Source organism: Manis javanica, chromosome 5, assembly GCF_040802235.1.
Source record: "Manis javanica isolate MJ-LG chromosome 5, MJ_LKY, whole genome shotgun sequence".
Taxonomy (NCBI): Eukaryota; Metazoa; Chordata; class Mammalia; order Pholidota; family Manidae; genus Manis; species Manis javanica.
In genome coordinates this window covers 63899655-63913601 of record NC_133160.1, presented here as the reverse complement: position 1 = coordinate 63913601, position 13947 = coordinate 63899655, and the positions used below count along the sequence as shown (strand labels likewise).

Genomic DNA, 13947 nt, shown 5'->3' with positions numbered 1-13947 from the left:
GGCTGGGGGTAGGAATGAAGATTCACGTTGCTTTAAAAACTGGCTAGTTGTCATTCTTCTGAGGAGATTCTTATCATTCAGGCTTTATACAAAAGGAGCTCAAATCTAGAAGAAAAAAAAGCCTCAAAATATACTCTGCATATTGAGCACATGTTCTTTTGAGCATAATCATAGTGCCAGGCCGCCTTTGTCTACACGTGCCATTTGTATAATTGTGTCTGCTTGTCAGCAGCTATGTTACTTCTCTCAAAGAGTTTGGTTTATGAAACCTTTGATGTGAAGAGTTCCCTTAAATCCCAACCCGTACCTTACTTACAGCATGGCTAGATCTGCCAGGGCTAATGGTATAGAGCTGTGCCAGCACACACTCATGTACAGCTTGTCTGGTTATGCGCGGGGGTGTCCAGCGCCGAGGGGCTTCAGTCACTGTTGCTCGGTAATTGTTTTTTCTCCTGTTCTCTGTGTGTTCTCCCCAGTGCTCTGTGAAGAACTGCCGCACAGCTTTCCATGTGACTTGTGCTTTTGACCGGGGCCTGGAGATGAAGACCATCTTGGCAGAGAATGACGAAGTCAAGTTCAAGTCCTACTGTCCGAAGCACAGCTCCCACAGGAAAGCCGAGGAGCGCCTCGGCGAGGGGACCACGCGGGAGAACGGGGCCCCTGAGTGTGCCCCCAGAAGTCCACTGGAGCCCTTTGCCAGCCTTGAGCAGAATCAAGAGGAGGCCCACCGGGTGAGTGTCCGTAAGCAGAAGCTGCAGCAGCTGGAAGATGAGTTTTACACCTTCGTCAACCTGCTGGATGTTGCCAGAGCCCTGCGGCTGCCTGAGGAAGTAGTGGATTTCCTGTACCAGTACTGGAAGTTGAAGAGGAAGGTCAACTTCAACAAGCCCCTGATCACTCCAAAGAAAGATGAAGAGGACAATCTAGCGAAGCGGGAGCAGGATGTCTTGTTTAGGAGGCTGCAGCTGTTCACGCACCTGCGGCAGGACCTGGAGAGGGTAATGATTGACACTGACACCTTGTAGTGACTTAGAGAAGAAGATGGCCAAGAGGTGATCGCTTGCCCAGAGCAAGAAACGGTAGCCAGGCCACTTACTCTCAGACCCTTGTACACGATGCAGCATGAGGTTGTGTTGGTCAAACATATCTGTGGGCTGGGAAATTCATTGTATATACATGCAAGACTGCCACAGAGCGGGGAGCTTCTCTGTGATTTATTTTTAAACGCTTCCCCATTGATTCTTATTGTTCTGCAAGGTCAAATTGGGTGTGTCTTTTTTTCCCTCCCTTCATTCTAGAGATAGAGGGAACTGAGCCCCAGGGAAAATGATCAAGGGATTGGCTCAAAATTTTTTACAAACTGAGAAAACCAGGATGGCATTGAATGAATGGTCGGGTTGGGCCAAGGTAGGAAGGTCTCTTGTTCTTCCTGGGAAAACACTAGGTGCTGGTGGTGGGCTCATTAGGGAGAGCTAAGCACTGCTCTCCAGCCCACCCTCGTTCCTTAGCTCATTCACAGGGCATTCCTGGTGCTGTCACGGAGCAGGGCTGCTGTGGGTGCAGGAACTTAACACGGGCACGGCTGTTCCAGAAGGAACTCCTGGCAGTGAGGTGCTAAGTCATCACTGAGGCTGTGTAGATACAGTGTGTGTGCACACGTGTGTGTGTGTGGTGTGTATGCGTGTGGGTGTGGGGTGGGATTCCTGGTGCACAGGGGCAGCAGATCCGCCACGGAGCCCCTAGTGATGCTCAGTACACTCCAGATCACACTGCTGAGCTGCTGAACATAGTAGCAGCTGTTGGCTGCCTGGAGCCTCGCTGATGGCACTTCATTCAGCTTTTGGAAGCCTGTGCCTCCCCCACCCTCTGTTACCTTTGGAGTTCCGGTTTGGACCTCCTCCCTGTCCAGGAATAATTAGGAGTGGGCTGTATCTCTCTAGGGCCTTCTGCTCCCTGCAGGTCGTTCTGACTGAGGTTGCTAATTGGGGCTGCATCCTAGAGCACCTTGTGCGTCAACTGCCGGACTGCCAGCTGCAATTACATTCGTTAGTGTGCAGGTGATGGGACTGTCTTTCTGGCCCAAAAAGCACCCAAGTGGCCTGAGGCAGTTAACACTTCGCCCCCAAGCACCTAATTTATTAGCGGGGAGTGATTCATCTGCCTGGGAGAGAATTTGACTCACAGATGATTTGAAATGAGAGTGTAGACAAAAAATAGGGGTAAATTGAAGATGTCTTGAACTGAAAGATCCAGATCTCACAGTGACCTGCGTGGCCCTGTTAGAAATGGCACAAGAATGAAAGTGTTGTAAGTGTTCATTAGTATGTGACCCTTTTAGTACATGATGGAGTGTCCGCTGTGATGCCCTTTCCGGGTCCAGGTGAGGATTCCGGCTTCAGGCAGAGGCCTGGCTGGCAGGCGGACGCAGGAGGAGGGTCTAGAGGCGCCGGCGCCCCATACGCCCCCTGGTGGTGAGTGTAAAAAAGACCACCTCAACCACATGTGTATGTGGCAGTTTTGTTAAGATGAGAAAGGGATTCAGAAGGATACATTGTAATCCTGGTGAGAAGCCATTATCCCAACCTGACAAACTGCTGTACTGGGGGTGCATGAGCTGTGGAGTCAGATAGTCCTCAGGAGGGAGGGCGAGGCATCTAAATGTTTGGACTGTGTTTGTCTCACAATCACCACAAAATAAAAGTGTAGAAAATGCTTGTGGTGTACTAACTCTTTTCTGTACTTAAGTTACTCAGATTAACACGCACTTATAATTAAACTCTAAACATTTTTTTGAGTTATCACTGTTGCTTTTTAAGTAGAATGATGCCAATGATGTATAAGAAACAGGGAATAAATCAGGATTTGTGTGTGTGTGGCATTACTTATATTTACTTTATTAAAGAGCCTAAGAGATTTTAGGGAATTTAGTGTCAGTTTAAGATGGCCTTGTTGTAATGAAAAATAATGTTTTCCAAAATTTGCCATGATGCCTGTGATGTTGGAGGCTTTAAAAAAATTGAAATCTTTGTCAGGCCCTAAAGATCTGTACAGTTCTTTGTAATTATAGTCAGTAAATGTGTCCAGCTGAAGCCTCATTAGGGCAGGGCTGACAATCAGAACAAATCATAAATTGTGACTTTGTTTTTCAATTAAGTTAGAGTTATGCCTAATTTACACAATTGTAGTTCATAGCAGGTACGCAGAATCATTTAATACATGGGACTGTAATCAAGGCCTGTGGTCATTCCAGAACTGACAAATAAGTTGCCTTCATTAGAACTGCAACAACTGATGAAAGTGGTAACTGCCCTTTCCCACAAGTACACACCTCGGAGCGTTGCCCACTTGGGCGCCAGATCTGGGTCAGCAAGTTTAGATGGCAGGAAGGATTTCAGGGGGGTTTGGGAACCCACACCTTTAAGACAAGATTGCTGATGTGTGGTGAGTGGCCATGACAGGTTACCAAGGCTGCTACTTCACCCTGATGGGATTTCTTTTCCCAAACGTGGTCTTCTAAGAAATACAGTAAACATGAGTTCATCCAACAAACGAGCCCTTGCTCAGATAAAGACACGGCTACCTCTGTCTTCAGGCTATAGGGCATCAAAAGAGGCCAAGTCCTTGGGGGCAAGGGGCTAGCTGCCCTACCGGGTGGTAGTCAATGAATTTTTGAAAATTTGAGAGAGGTTACAGTTGGCCCTGAATATAAGGCATGTGAAGATTTAGCGTTGTCAGCAGTGTTTGGTGTTCAAGAAAAGTCCTTGAAACCATTCTTGGATTCCTGGATTCCTTGAAACCATCTTTGGAATCCATTCTTGGATTCCTCAGTGCCAGCATCATCTGGAAACTTAATGCTAATGCAAATTTTTGGACCCCACCTCTGACACCAGAAATTTGGGGTGGAGGCCAGCTTTCTGTTTTAGGGCTCCCACGTGCTTCTGTTTGAGAACCACTGCTCTCTGGGAAAGCCAGGTGTAGGTTTAACATGGTGGGAGTGCACTTGGAAGCCCTGGGTACCTCATGGCTTGCAGCTGGGAGCAGTGAAGCCGGGGAGAGCGTCTGGCCAAGCAGTGTATAGGAAGGGCTAAGAGGGTATGTTTTGAGGATAGAACCTCAGTTCAGCTCTACATACAGGGGCTGGAGATGGGAGTTGTAGTGTTTTGTGCATAAGGGTTAGAGTGCTCATTGTCTAAATGTAGTCAGCTAGTACTGGGTTATTCAGGGGCTGATTTATTCTGACTGAAAATTAACCATGGCCTTTGCTTTTTGGGGTTATATTAAGATATTTCTCATCAGTGATCATGGGGAATAGAAGTGGAACTTCCCCACTTAGCCAGGATGGAAGCCTTGCCTGGCTGGGGGAAGTGGTTGAAGCTACCAAGATTAAATTTGAATAATACACAAAGTTCAGGCTCTCTAGCTTCCCTATTTTCTATTATTTCCATGGATAATGTTGAATAAGAGATCTAAGTATCTCTGCTGTACATCTGACTTCCACAGCAGAGTAATATTGTCTGCTCCGTGCATGTCAGAATGAATGGATGTCCGTTTCCTTTTTCTGGAAGTGGAATTCCTTGTCTTAATGCAAAAACATCATTTGTTTTCCAAGTTTTGAAACTGATACGAATCTAGGTCTTGCCTCTTTCTCTTTTTGAGCTTTTACTCTTAGTCCCTCCTAGGTGGAAAACATGTATTTATTTTTATTTTATGAAAATATTTACCTGTTGGTCAGGATATTTATAAAGGACACCTCTTTCCCGGCCTGGGGTCTGAGGCTGTCAGAGAAAGTTCTTTAACCAGGGTGAATGACACCAAGAGAAATAGGCAGAGTAATTTTTTTTTCTCAATTCTTTAAGGTACTTTTTTTTTTTTTGTCATAAAGAGGAGGTGTTAGGAGTCCCTAAACACCAGTCAGTGACGTGATCAGGCTCCAGAGAAGTCCCCTCAGTGCTCCTGCTCTGGGCCAGGAAGTCACACCCTGATGCAGGGGTGAAAACTAGCCACCGGTTCCTCTCGGTGCCTCCTGGCCTCATGCGCTGAGGCCACCGTGTGCGCGTGACTCGGGGAAGAAGGGCTGCGATTGTCAGGACTCGGAAAGGGCAGAAGGTCGTGGGGGAGGTGTCGGTACCCAAGGCAAAGGCAGAGCCCTCATTGTGGAAGGAGAAGGCGGCAGGGGAAGGGATGGTCCGTGCATAAGGAAGACCTGGGGTGTTCGGGGAGCGTGGTCATGCCATTGACTCAGCTGACGGGCGTGCACACCTGCTCTGCACTCCTGCCCCCGAGCTGATTTGGGAGGGCTTGTCCACATCATCCTGAAGGAAGGATGAGTTGTTCAGCAGCTGTGTTGCATTTGACATTTGTATTTTCAGACCCATGTAATGTAGTCAAGTTTACCAATAGGTTTTAAGACTGAAGGATTTTAAGAAGGTCTAATAACTAATTCCTTAGATTTTATTTTTCTGTATTGACTGGTCATGGGTGGGTTTAAAAATGGGGAATGAGTCTGTGTTGATGAGTTAGTATTGCATGTGATCCCCAGTGGTTGCTCATCAGATGCAAAGTGGAGCACTTAGCACTTGGGTCTTTTTTCAGTTGCTTACAACGAATGAGTCAGGAAAGAGCAGGATCAGTTTCTCAAGTGTTGATAGAAAGCTGGACTGGGGATGTTAACATTTAGCAAATCAATGGCAAAGTGAGAAGGATGTTGCCTAGTGTCACCTTCTGTGGGAACACATTAGCCACCTGTTTGCTGTGGGCATTTCAGAGTTCAGTGTGACCATTTGGTCTTCTAGTGGGCCCCATGCAGGGGCATTTTCAGGGTTGGGGTGGGGAGTTCCTTCTGATGGTCTTTGACCTGCACTTACCTAGTTCCAGCCCGAAGGCACTGGGTAAAGTGCAGCAGAGGACGCTCCTGAACTGCTCTAAAGCCTTAGACTGTAGAGGTCACAGGACGAAGGAGCGGTGGTAAGCTGAGTCCTTGGCAAGAGGGAATGAGTCTGGGCTTGGACTCCAGTGGTCTGCTCTGTGCCGGGCTGAGCGTCAAGCTGCACTGGAGGAGCAGGGCCTTTGCATGGGTTCTGTAGGGTTCTGCAGTCTTAACTTCTGTGTTGCCACTGCTTGCATTATTGAATCCTTGTTAGCAACCCAAAAGGAGATTAGAGGCTGGATAAAATGCTTAAAATACATTTTGATTTCAAATGTTAGTCAAGACCCTAGTAGGATGGATTTCTTTCAGGTAAAGAAAGAAAAAGCACCAAAGTACTGTTGTCAAGTGTTGCTTACTTAGAATCTTTATTCTCTACATTCTAGGTTCGGAACCTCACTTACATGGTGACCCGCAGGGAAAAGATTAAACGATCTGTGTGCAAAGTCCAGGAACAGATATTCAATCTTTACACTAAGCTCTTGGAGCAAGAAAGAGTTTCAGGTATGCATTAAGCTCTTGTAGGCCAAACAATAGAGCATGGGTTTGTAAGTCTTAACCTGTGTTAAGGGAAAAACTAATGGTTTCTTTCATTTCCTTTTATCTGTCCTGTAGAAGAATCTAAGAAGTACAGACTTTTATATTTAAAGAAAATCTTTAGGCATTTAAGACCTCATGGTATAGGGGAAAGGGCTAGGAATTTGGCCTCAAATATGGGTCCAAATCTTCTAGGCCAAACATAGTCAAGTGCCAAGTGTTCTGCTTCTTCCCGTTTCCTCTGTGTAGTGTGAGGATGGGCTCGTGGCAGCCTCCTGGAACTGCTGTGAGACAGTGGCTTACATAGGGCAAAGCACCCGATACATGTGAAGTATCATGGGAACACCTAAAGAGGTTTTTCTAGCCTTAGGATCTAAGACACAAGTCCTCGTTTAGAAAACATTTCACAAGTAGACTTTTTAGTGTAGGTGGAATTCAGCGTATTTTTGAGATACAGCACCAGGTATTTATTTAGGGACTTCTATTTTACATCGCTCTGGGCTAGGGAAAGAGTACACAAGAAAATTCAGATATTTATCTCCTCTGCCCTGGAGAATGCTGGTCGTGTAGGTTTCAAGTGCGAATTTGGGCAAGTCGTTTAACCTCTCTGCGTCTGGGCCTTCTCATCTGCAGAAGGTTGGTCCCGAGTCATGGCCTCTCAAGTGCCTTTCGGCACTAACACTGTGATCAAAGCCCTGCAAAGCAGGTCTGATAAGGGTTTCAGGGAAGGAGGCCTGTTGAGAGTGGCTGAGCAGAATCCCAGCTCGTGGAGCAGGTCTGAGGGGAGCTCGCGCCTGCCTCGGTGGCGCCTGCCGTTTGCATTGTGTGGGCGTGGTGCTCCCTCTCACGTGCCCACTGCTGTGGCTCTTTGTGCATCATCATGTAACACAGGAACAATAAAAGAGTTGTTAAAACCTATTATGTTGAAATTCAAGTTCTGGTTTACCTAGAACTAACCAGATACATGTGACCAGACGTGAGCCAGCTGAACAAAGAGAAAAGGAAAAGCATAGGGAATTTTAAATGCACTTGAGGTGTTTCATAGTTTCAATGGTATTAACTTAATAATATTATCCTAGATATTTTCTTCCCAAGAGTAAATTTTTCCAGATGTATTCAGCATATTTAATTAGCTAGAGTTTAGAGTTTGTTGTAAAACTTTTAGAGTTTTCTTAAGTAGGGAGTCCTAAGTAAAAGCAGTTCAATTCAGATTCTTTAAAGTGAACGTCTGTCTTTTCATTCATTATTCCTACTCAAGTGCACACAGATGGGTGTCGTGCCCTTGCCTTTGAGTCCTGTGAACAGTCCACATGGAAGCTGCCTGGGCAGGTGCCCCAGCCTCCAGCCCCCGGATGCTGGGATCATTCACACAGGGTGTGCCCGTGGAGGGCTTCCTGTGACTCTTATTAAGACGTGATGTAGTGGGTGATTACCTATAAAAATCAGCTGTGAAGAGCATTTCATCTGATTTCACTGAAGAGTCATTTTTCATGGATATAGTGCAGGCAGCTTTCTGTATTTCATGACTGAGTTTTTTGCTAGTGTAAGTGACTGAGATTCTTACCCAGGTTAGGAAGAGTTTCTTGGTAGATCTACATTTCCAAGTCCTATGCTATTCCCTCTGAGACATGACTCGACTAGGTATGAGCGGTTGAAAGCAACATTAATCTGCCTGTGGGATGCCACGGGATGACGTGGAAACCCTTTAGGATGCTAGTTTTTTTCTATCTTCCAGTTTTAGAGTTTCAGTTGTGTTCTTATTCATGCCTCATGTTGACTCCCTGCCTTGTAAGAGAGCTGATTCCAACAGATGGCCATGACTTAGATGTGTCAGCCAGGGTCCTTGGTTTCAACTCTATTGTGTGATTCTGAGAACAGGCCATTCTGCTGGGTGAGTGTCCTCAGTGGGGACAGCGCTAATAGGAGGTCACGAGTCAGGCTCTTCAGAGGCATGGGAACCGAGTCAAGTAGGAGAAATCAGAGTTCAGAAAATGTCAGTTCCTTTCAGCTTTGCTTTCCCACAGTAGGTGACTGAGTAAAAGAAGTGTAAGTGTGGTGTAAAGTTGACCCTAACATTTGACTCTTGAGAAAGCGGGCACTTCCAAACAGGCAGGCTGTAAAACACCGTCCCCCGTGGTCATGACGATTTTATGTTTAGAGCTGCTCGTTCGTTGCATTTCTGGGCAGTGTCCCCATCTGCTCAGCAGGAAGTTCTTACATGCGCTCCTGCCTGGGACTCTGGGCAGAACCTTGTTTTCCTGTTAGTTCATACCTTATAGGGACAGGGAATGTGAGAACTGTGCTTTGTAGATGCTCTGGAGGCTCTTGTTGAAATATGGTCCTTCTCATGCACTCATGTGTTTTGTGAGATGAACTCACTAAGTCATCGCCAGCATTAATAAGACAGAACAGAAACCGCTGGGTGTGCATCTGATGAAGGCTAATCTGATTTCACAAGTGAACTTTTGTTGGGTTTCGTGGTGAGATTTAATTCTTACTGGGACCAGCATCAAAAACGTTGAGACATTTGATTAACTAACATGGGATGACAATTCAGTGTAGTTCCACAGATGGATTTGGCGTGTAATAGTAAACATTTTTTGAAATATTTACTCTGTCAAGGATGCCTTTAAAACACCTTCATTTCACCTTACTTACATGTATTTGCCCTCATTGTAGCCTGTGGGGGTGTAGAGACGTTGGAGACAGCCCCTGCCCGGGTGCTTGGGTAGCAGGGACAGGCTGGTGGGTGGCTGTGGCCCAGGTGCTGCTCTGTGACCAGGCAGAGGGGGAGAGGCAGTGCTTGGCCTCCAAATAGATTCTGCATGGATTCTGCTTGGAACTCAGATGTTATTTTGTTTGAAAGAAAATATATTCTTTGAAAAAATGTTTCATGAAAAATTATGTGAACTTGAGCTGTTTGAGAAAACGTGGCATATTGAGTTGAGTATACAGAGTGCAGATTCTCAAGACAGGTTATGTCTTTAATGTAAAAACCAAATTTTTACAAACTGGGTGGGTTTTTCCATGCTGAATGGGAAGTTTGCACTGGTAGAGCCATACCAAGGGGCAAGAATTTTATTGTTTTGGATTTGCTTCTGCTGTAATTTTTCTTTATTTGTGGTTTTATGTTCCTAGGTGTGCCTTCTTCTTCCTGCTCCTCCTCCTCACTGGAAAACATGCTTTTGTTTAACAGTCCTTCTGTGGGCCCTGGTGCTCCCAAGATCGAGGACTTGAAGTGGCATTCTGCATTCTTCAGGAAGCAAATGGGTACTTCATTGGTTCATTCTCTGAAAAAACCCCCTAAGCGAGATCCCTTGCAGAACAGCCCCGGGAGTGAAGGCAAAACCCTCCTAAAGCAGCCAGACCTGTGTGGTAGAAGGGAGGGCATGGTGGTCCCAGAGAGCCTTTTGAGTTTTGAAAAGACCTTTGCAGAAGCACGCCTCATTTCAGCACAGCAGAAAAATGGGGTGGTGATGCCAGACCATGGGAACAGAAGAGATCACCGTTTGCATTGTGATCTCAGTAAGGGAGACTTAAAGGACAGACCTTTTAAACAGAATCACAAGCCTCTCAGGTCCACAGATGTGTCCCAGAGGCACGTGGACAACACGAGAGCTGCTCCTTTCCCTGGAGCGGGGCAGCCGGCACCTGGCACGAGGAAGGAGGTGGTGCCCAAGTGCAACGGCTCCCTGATCAAAGTGAACTATAGCCAGACTGCAGCCAAAGTGCCTACAACTCCTGCCAGCCCAGTGAAAAACTGGGGAGGATTCCGGATTCCAAAGAAGGGGGAACGGCAGCAGCAGGGAGAGGCCCGCGACGGGGCCTGCTGCCCGCTCTCGGACCACCCCTACCTGGGTTTAGGCCGAGCTCCAGCCAAGGAAAGGGCGAAGAGCAACTTAAAATCGGACAATGAGAATGACGGGTATGTCCCTGATGCAGAAATGAGTGACTCTGAGAGTGAAGCATCAGAAAAGAAATGTATACATGCCAGCAGCGCAATCAACAGGAGGACAGACATTATCAGGAGAAGCATTTTGGCTTCTTGATGAAACCGAGGAGGCGTGGGAGTGAGCAGCTTGTCATGGAGTTTGACAGGGGCTCTGACGCAGGGACAAGTGGAAACCCATCACTCCGGGGCTACACAAACACATATACTTGCAATTCAGATTGAAATTTTTTTTTTTCAGAGTCATTTATAAGTCATTGTTGTGAGAAGTATGTGTTATTTGCAACTTGTTGAGGAAACACAAGAGTAGATTGTAATCATAAGACACTTCTAAGACTAGAGGCTGAATTAAACACTAAAACAAGAATGAATGAGAATTAAAGAGGGCGAGGCTTACATAAGCCTCATGAGTTTTTATTGCCCTCCATATTCTTCCCAAAGCACAAACTCTTGGTTATCTGAATATACAGGATCAGATATACCTTTCTTGAGAAACCCTGACATACCATTTAACAGTCTGTAAACTTACTTTCTAGGACTGTGGTAGATCTTGAAACCATATTTATACTTTGGCCCACAAGGTTATTTTCGTTGCATTTTAGTACACAGACAGCAGCTCAGAAGCTTCACTAACTCCAGGGGATGCATGTGTAAATACTGCAGATGGGGAAGAGAGGATCTTTAGAAGGTCATTACGAGAGGACCTGAATGGGCAGCTTGGCAGCTTAGTGCAAAGGCAGCCAAGGGCTGCTACTGAAGCTCTTGAATTTGTTGTGGCTCTAGGACTGGTGAGAGTGAAGCCATCAGAAAGTTCCACTTTATGGGAAAGGGCAGTTGAGGTCCCATTTTCAGTAGTCCTCTTGACCTTCCTCTTCCTAACCACTCACTGCCTTTAGGGCCAACTTGGGATTTCCCAGGCCATTGGCAGTACCTGCCACTTGGCTTCCAACAATACAATAGCTGTTGAAGTTCAAGTGGTGAACTTCCAGACTCTGGTGACCCGCACTTCCCAGTGCCAACCACTGGTGCATGTGTCGGGGAATCTGGGCTTCCAACATGTACGGATTCCTTAGGAAAAGGAAAAAAAAAAAAAAAGGAAAAAGCAAAGTAGGTTACAGTTTAAAAACAGGAGAAAGGCAATAAGTTGCGATAACCTCTTACCATTGACCAAGGTTATACAGGAGAGAGATTGAAGTTTTCTGGAGTCAGAGTTTTAAGCTCCAGTTTGTAACTTGGACTTTCTGATTGCAAATGGCAATAACTAATAAGTTATCAGCAATAATGAATTTAGCATTAAATTTGGGTACAATTTTCTGTTTTTGCACTCACTGTAGTGCATATGTATTAAGACAGTGGATAGTGTTAAGGTTTTGTTAATTTTCTTTGGAATTCAGTGTAGTTGTGAATCCAACTTAAGAGAAGGAAAGTTTAAATAGCAATGAGATTTAGAATTATGGGCCCTTGGAACACACCCAGTTTCCCCAAAATTACCCCTTAGTTTGTTAATATCAGTATTCAGATTCCTGATTCATTTATGCATCTGTTTCCATGTGGCAGGGACATTCTGAAACTTAATAATGCTTTGAGTTCTGTAGTTAACTTTCAAGTCTTCCAGATGATTGTCAACAATAAAAAAGGCTTATTGAATTCCATCTTGCTATGCAAGTTTTATCAGATGATCAAATAGTAGATCTGATGCATCCCCATTGTATGTATGGCATTTTCAAACCAAGTCTTAACTTTTCGAATACATTTTAGTAGCTAATTCAGGGGAGGGGAAAGAATGACCCAGGTTTTTAGATTGACTATTTTTGAGCTATGCGGCTCATTTTGAAAGACTGCTGTCCATATAAGCTGTTGCTACAGATATTAGAAGTTTCTAATGAATCTAAGTTGTACATTCACTGCTAGCATAATTCAAAAATCAGATTTTTTGCATATGAGCAAAAAACCTTTTGCTGGCTATGGAAGAAGGTGGACTCTATCTGTAGTTCCCTTTTGACTACAGCAACAGCTCTGGGTGAAAGTAGACTATATAGAGGGATAATCTGTCAAGCCATAGAAAGAATAGCTAAATTAATTCTAGTAAGTGTATGACCTCTCACCATTTTAAGAGGTACCAGATTCATTTGCACTATTAGGAATGCTAGTTTTGTGCAAAAAATGCCTTACCTGTTTTTTCCCCACATTTAGGTTGAAAAGCTTTCAAATGTTCCAAGTTATGCTGAACCAAAAAAACAAAACACAACAAAAAAAACTTAAAAGAAAAACCCCACACAAAAACAAAACACAAAATAAAAAGCCCACACTTTTTATTCCTGCTTTGAAATGCAAATGATATAGACCCCGGTTTCTCTGACAGTGTAATGATAGCTTTGTAAGTTAGTCTCCTGTCCTGCTGGGAACTCTGTATGAGGCGCCGTCACAGCGACCCAGCCCACCTACCCGCTTGCACTCTGTTAGTGTGAAACCATTTGCTCTTCTTTTCTTTCTGCCCACCCCCCAACTTTTTTTTTTTTGTTAAGCTTTTTCTTTCCTTGTGCATCCTGACCAAGAAATATCTTTGATTATGATCAATGTATTATGTCAAAATGTAGGCTAGTTAAACTTTTGTAAAGTTGCCTGGAATGTCATTTGTTAGCTTATAAACACAAAATCTAAATGAAGGGTTATATGTGTTGTGTACAAATCTTAATTATTTTGAAATGGACAAACTTGTCATTACATTTGTAACTTTGTACAGAGGATTTTTCACTATGTGCCTAGCTTGGTGTCCATTCAGCTAAAATTGAAAAAAAAAAAGGTGCATGAAGAGTTAAAAATCAGAAATAAAACAAAGTATATGTAGAGATGACTATTTTATATTACATGGCCCAATCCTGTATTTATTTCTGCCCCCTTTTTGAAAATATTTATAAAACTAGTTGAGGACAGCTGTATTTTTTTGTTGAACTATTTAGTAGAATTTGTGCCTTTTTGTCTGTATGTGAATAAATGCTGTACATTTTGCCATACATTTTTTAAGAGTCTTTAGAAATCTGCTTTTGTTAAATGTTTGGAGATGAATGCAATTTAGTAATCCTGAATCGGTATATGTCGACTGTCTCAGTTTAGCTCAAGAATGAGAGCTGGAGACGAGCACAGGTTCACTGGACTGCTTCCTGGCTCCACCTTGATAGTGGGACACTGGAACGTGGTAGTGGTTTGATTCGAGTCCTCCTGCCGTGGAGTTTTTTCCAGAATACAATTTTAGATCTGGAAATAAAACGGTTGTCAAAGCAATGTGAGGGTCAGAGAGACCTGGGTTTCAAGGCTGAATGACAGTTTACCAGGCTTGTGAGCTTGACTAACTCATCCAACCTTTGTAAGCCTCCATTTTCCCTTCTGTAAAAAAAGATAACATCTTATTACTACCTCACTGGGGTTATTGTGACATTGAAAGCAAGTTCATAGAGCATCTCAGATAAAGCATGTAGTAGGCATTTAGTCAACAAGAGGCTATTTTAATGATTAGGAACAAGACATTGATTTCTTCAAC

General features: G+C 44.4%; 1 protein-coding gene across 9 annotated transcripts in view; it reads left to right on the top strand.

Annotated features, from left to right (window-relative positions):
* JADE1 (jade family PHD finger 1) overlaps positions 1 to 13425 on the top strand; it is a 55940-nt gene extending 42515 nt beyond the window's left edge. For all 9 annotated transcript variants that reach the window (XM_036997865.2, XM_036997869.2, XM_036997866.2 and 6 more), the window contains 3 exons: positions 477 to 998; positions 6310 to 6427; positions 9599 to 13425. In XM_036997865.2, the coding sequence (XP_036853760.1) occupies positions 477 to 998; positions 6310 to 6427; positions 9599 to 10509 (1551 nt within the window). In that variant the 3' untranslated portion in view covers positions 10510 to 13425. The remainder of the gene's footprint in view (positions 1 to 476; positions 999 to 6309; positions 6428 to 9598) is intronic.
* The last annotated feature ends 522 nt before the right edge of the window (positions 13426 to 13947 follow it).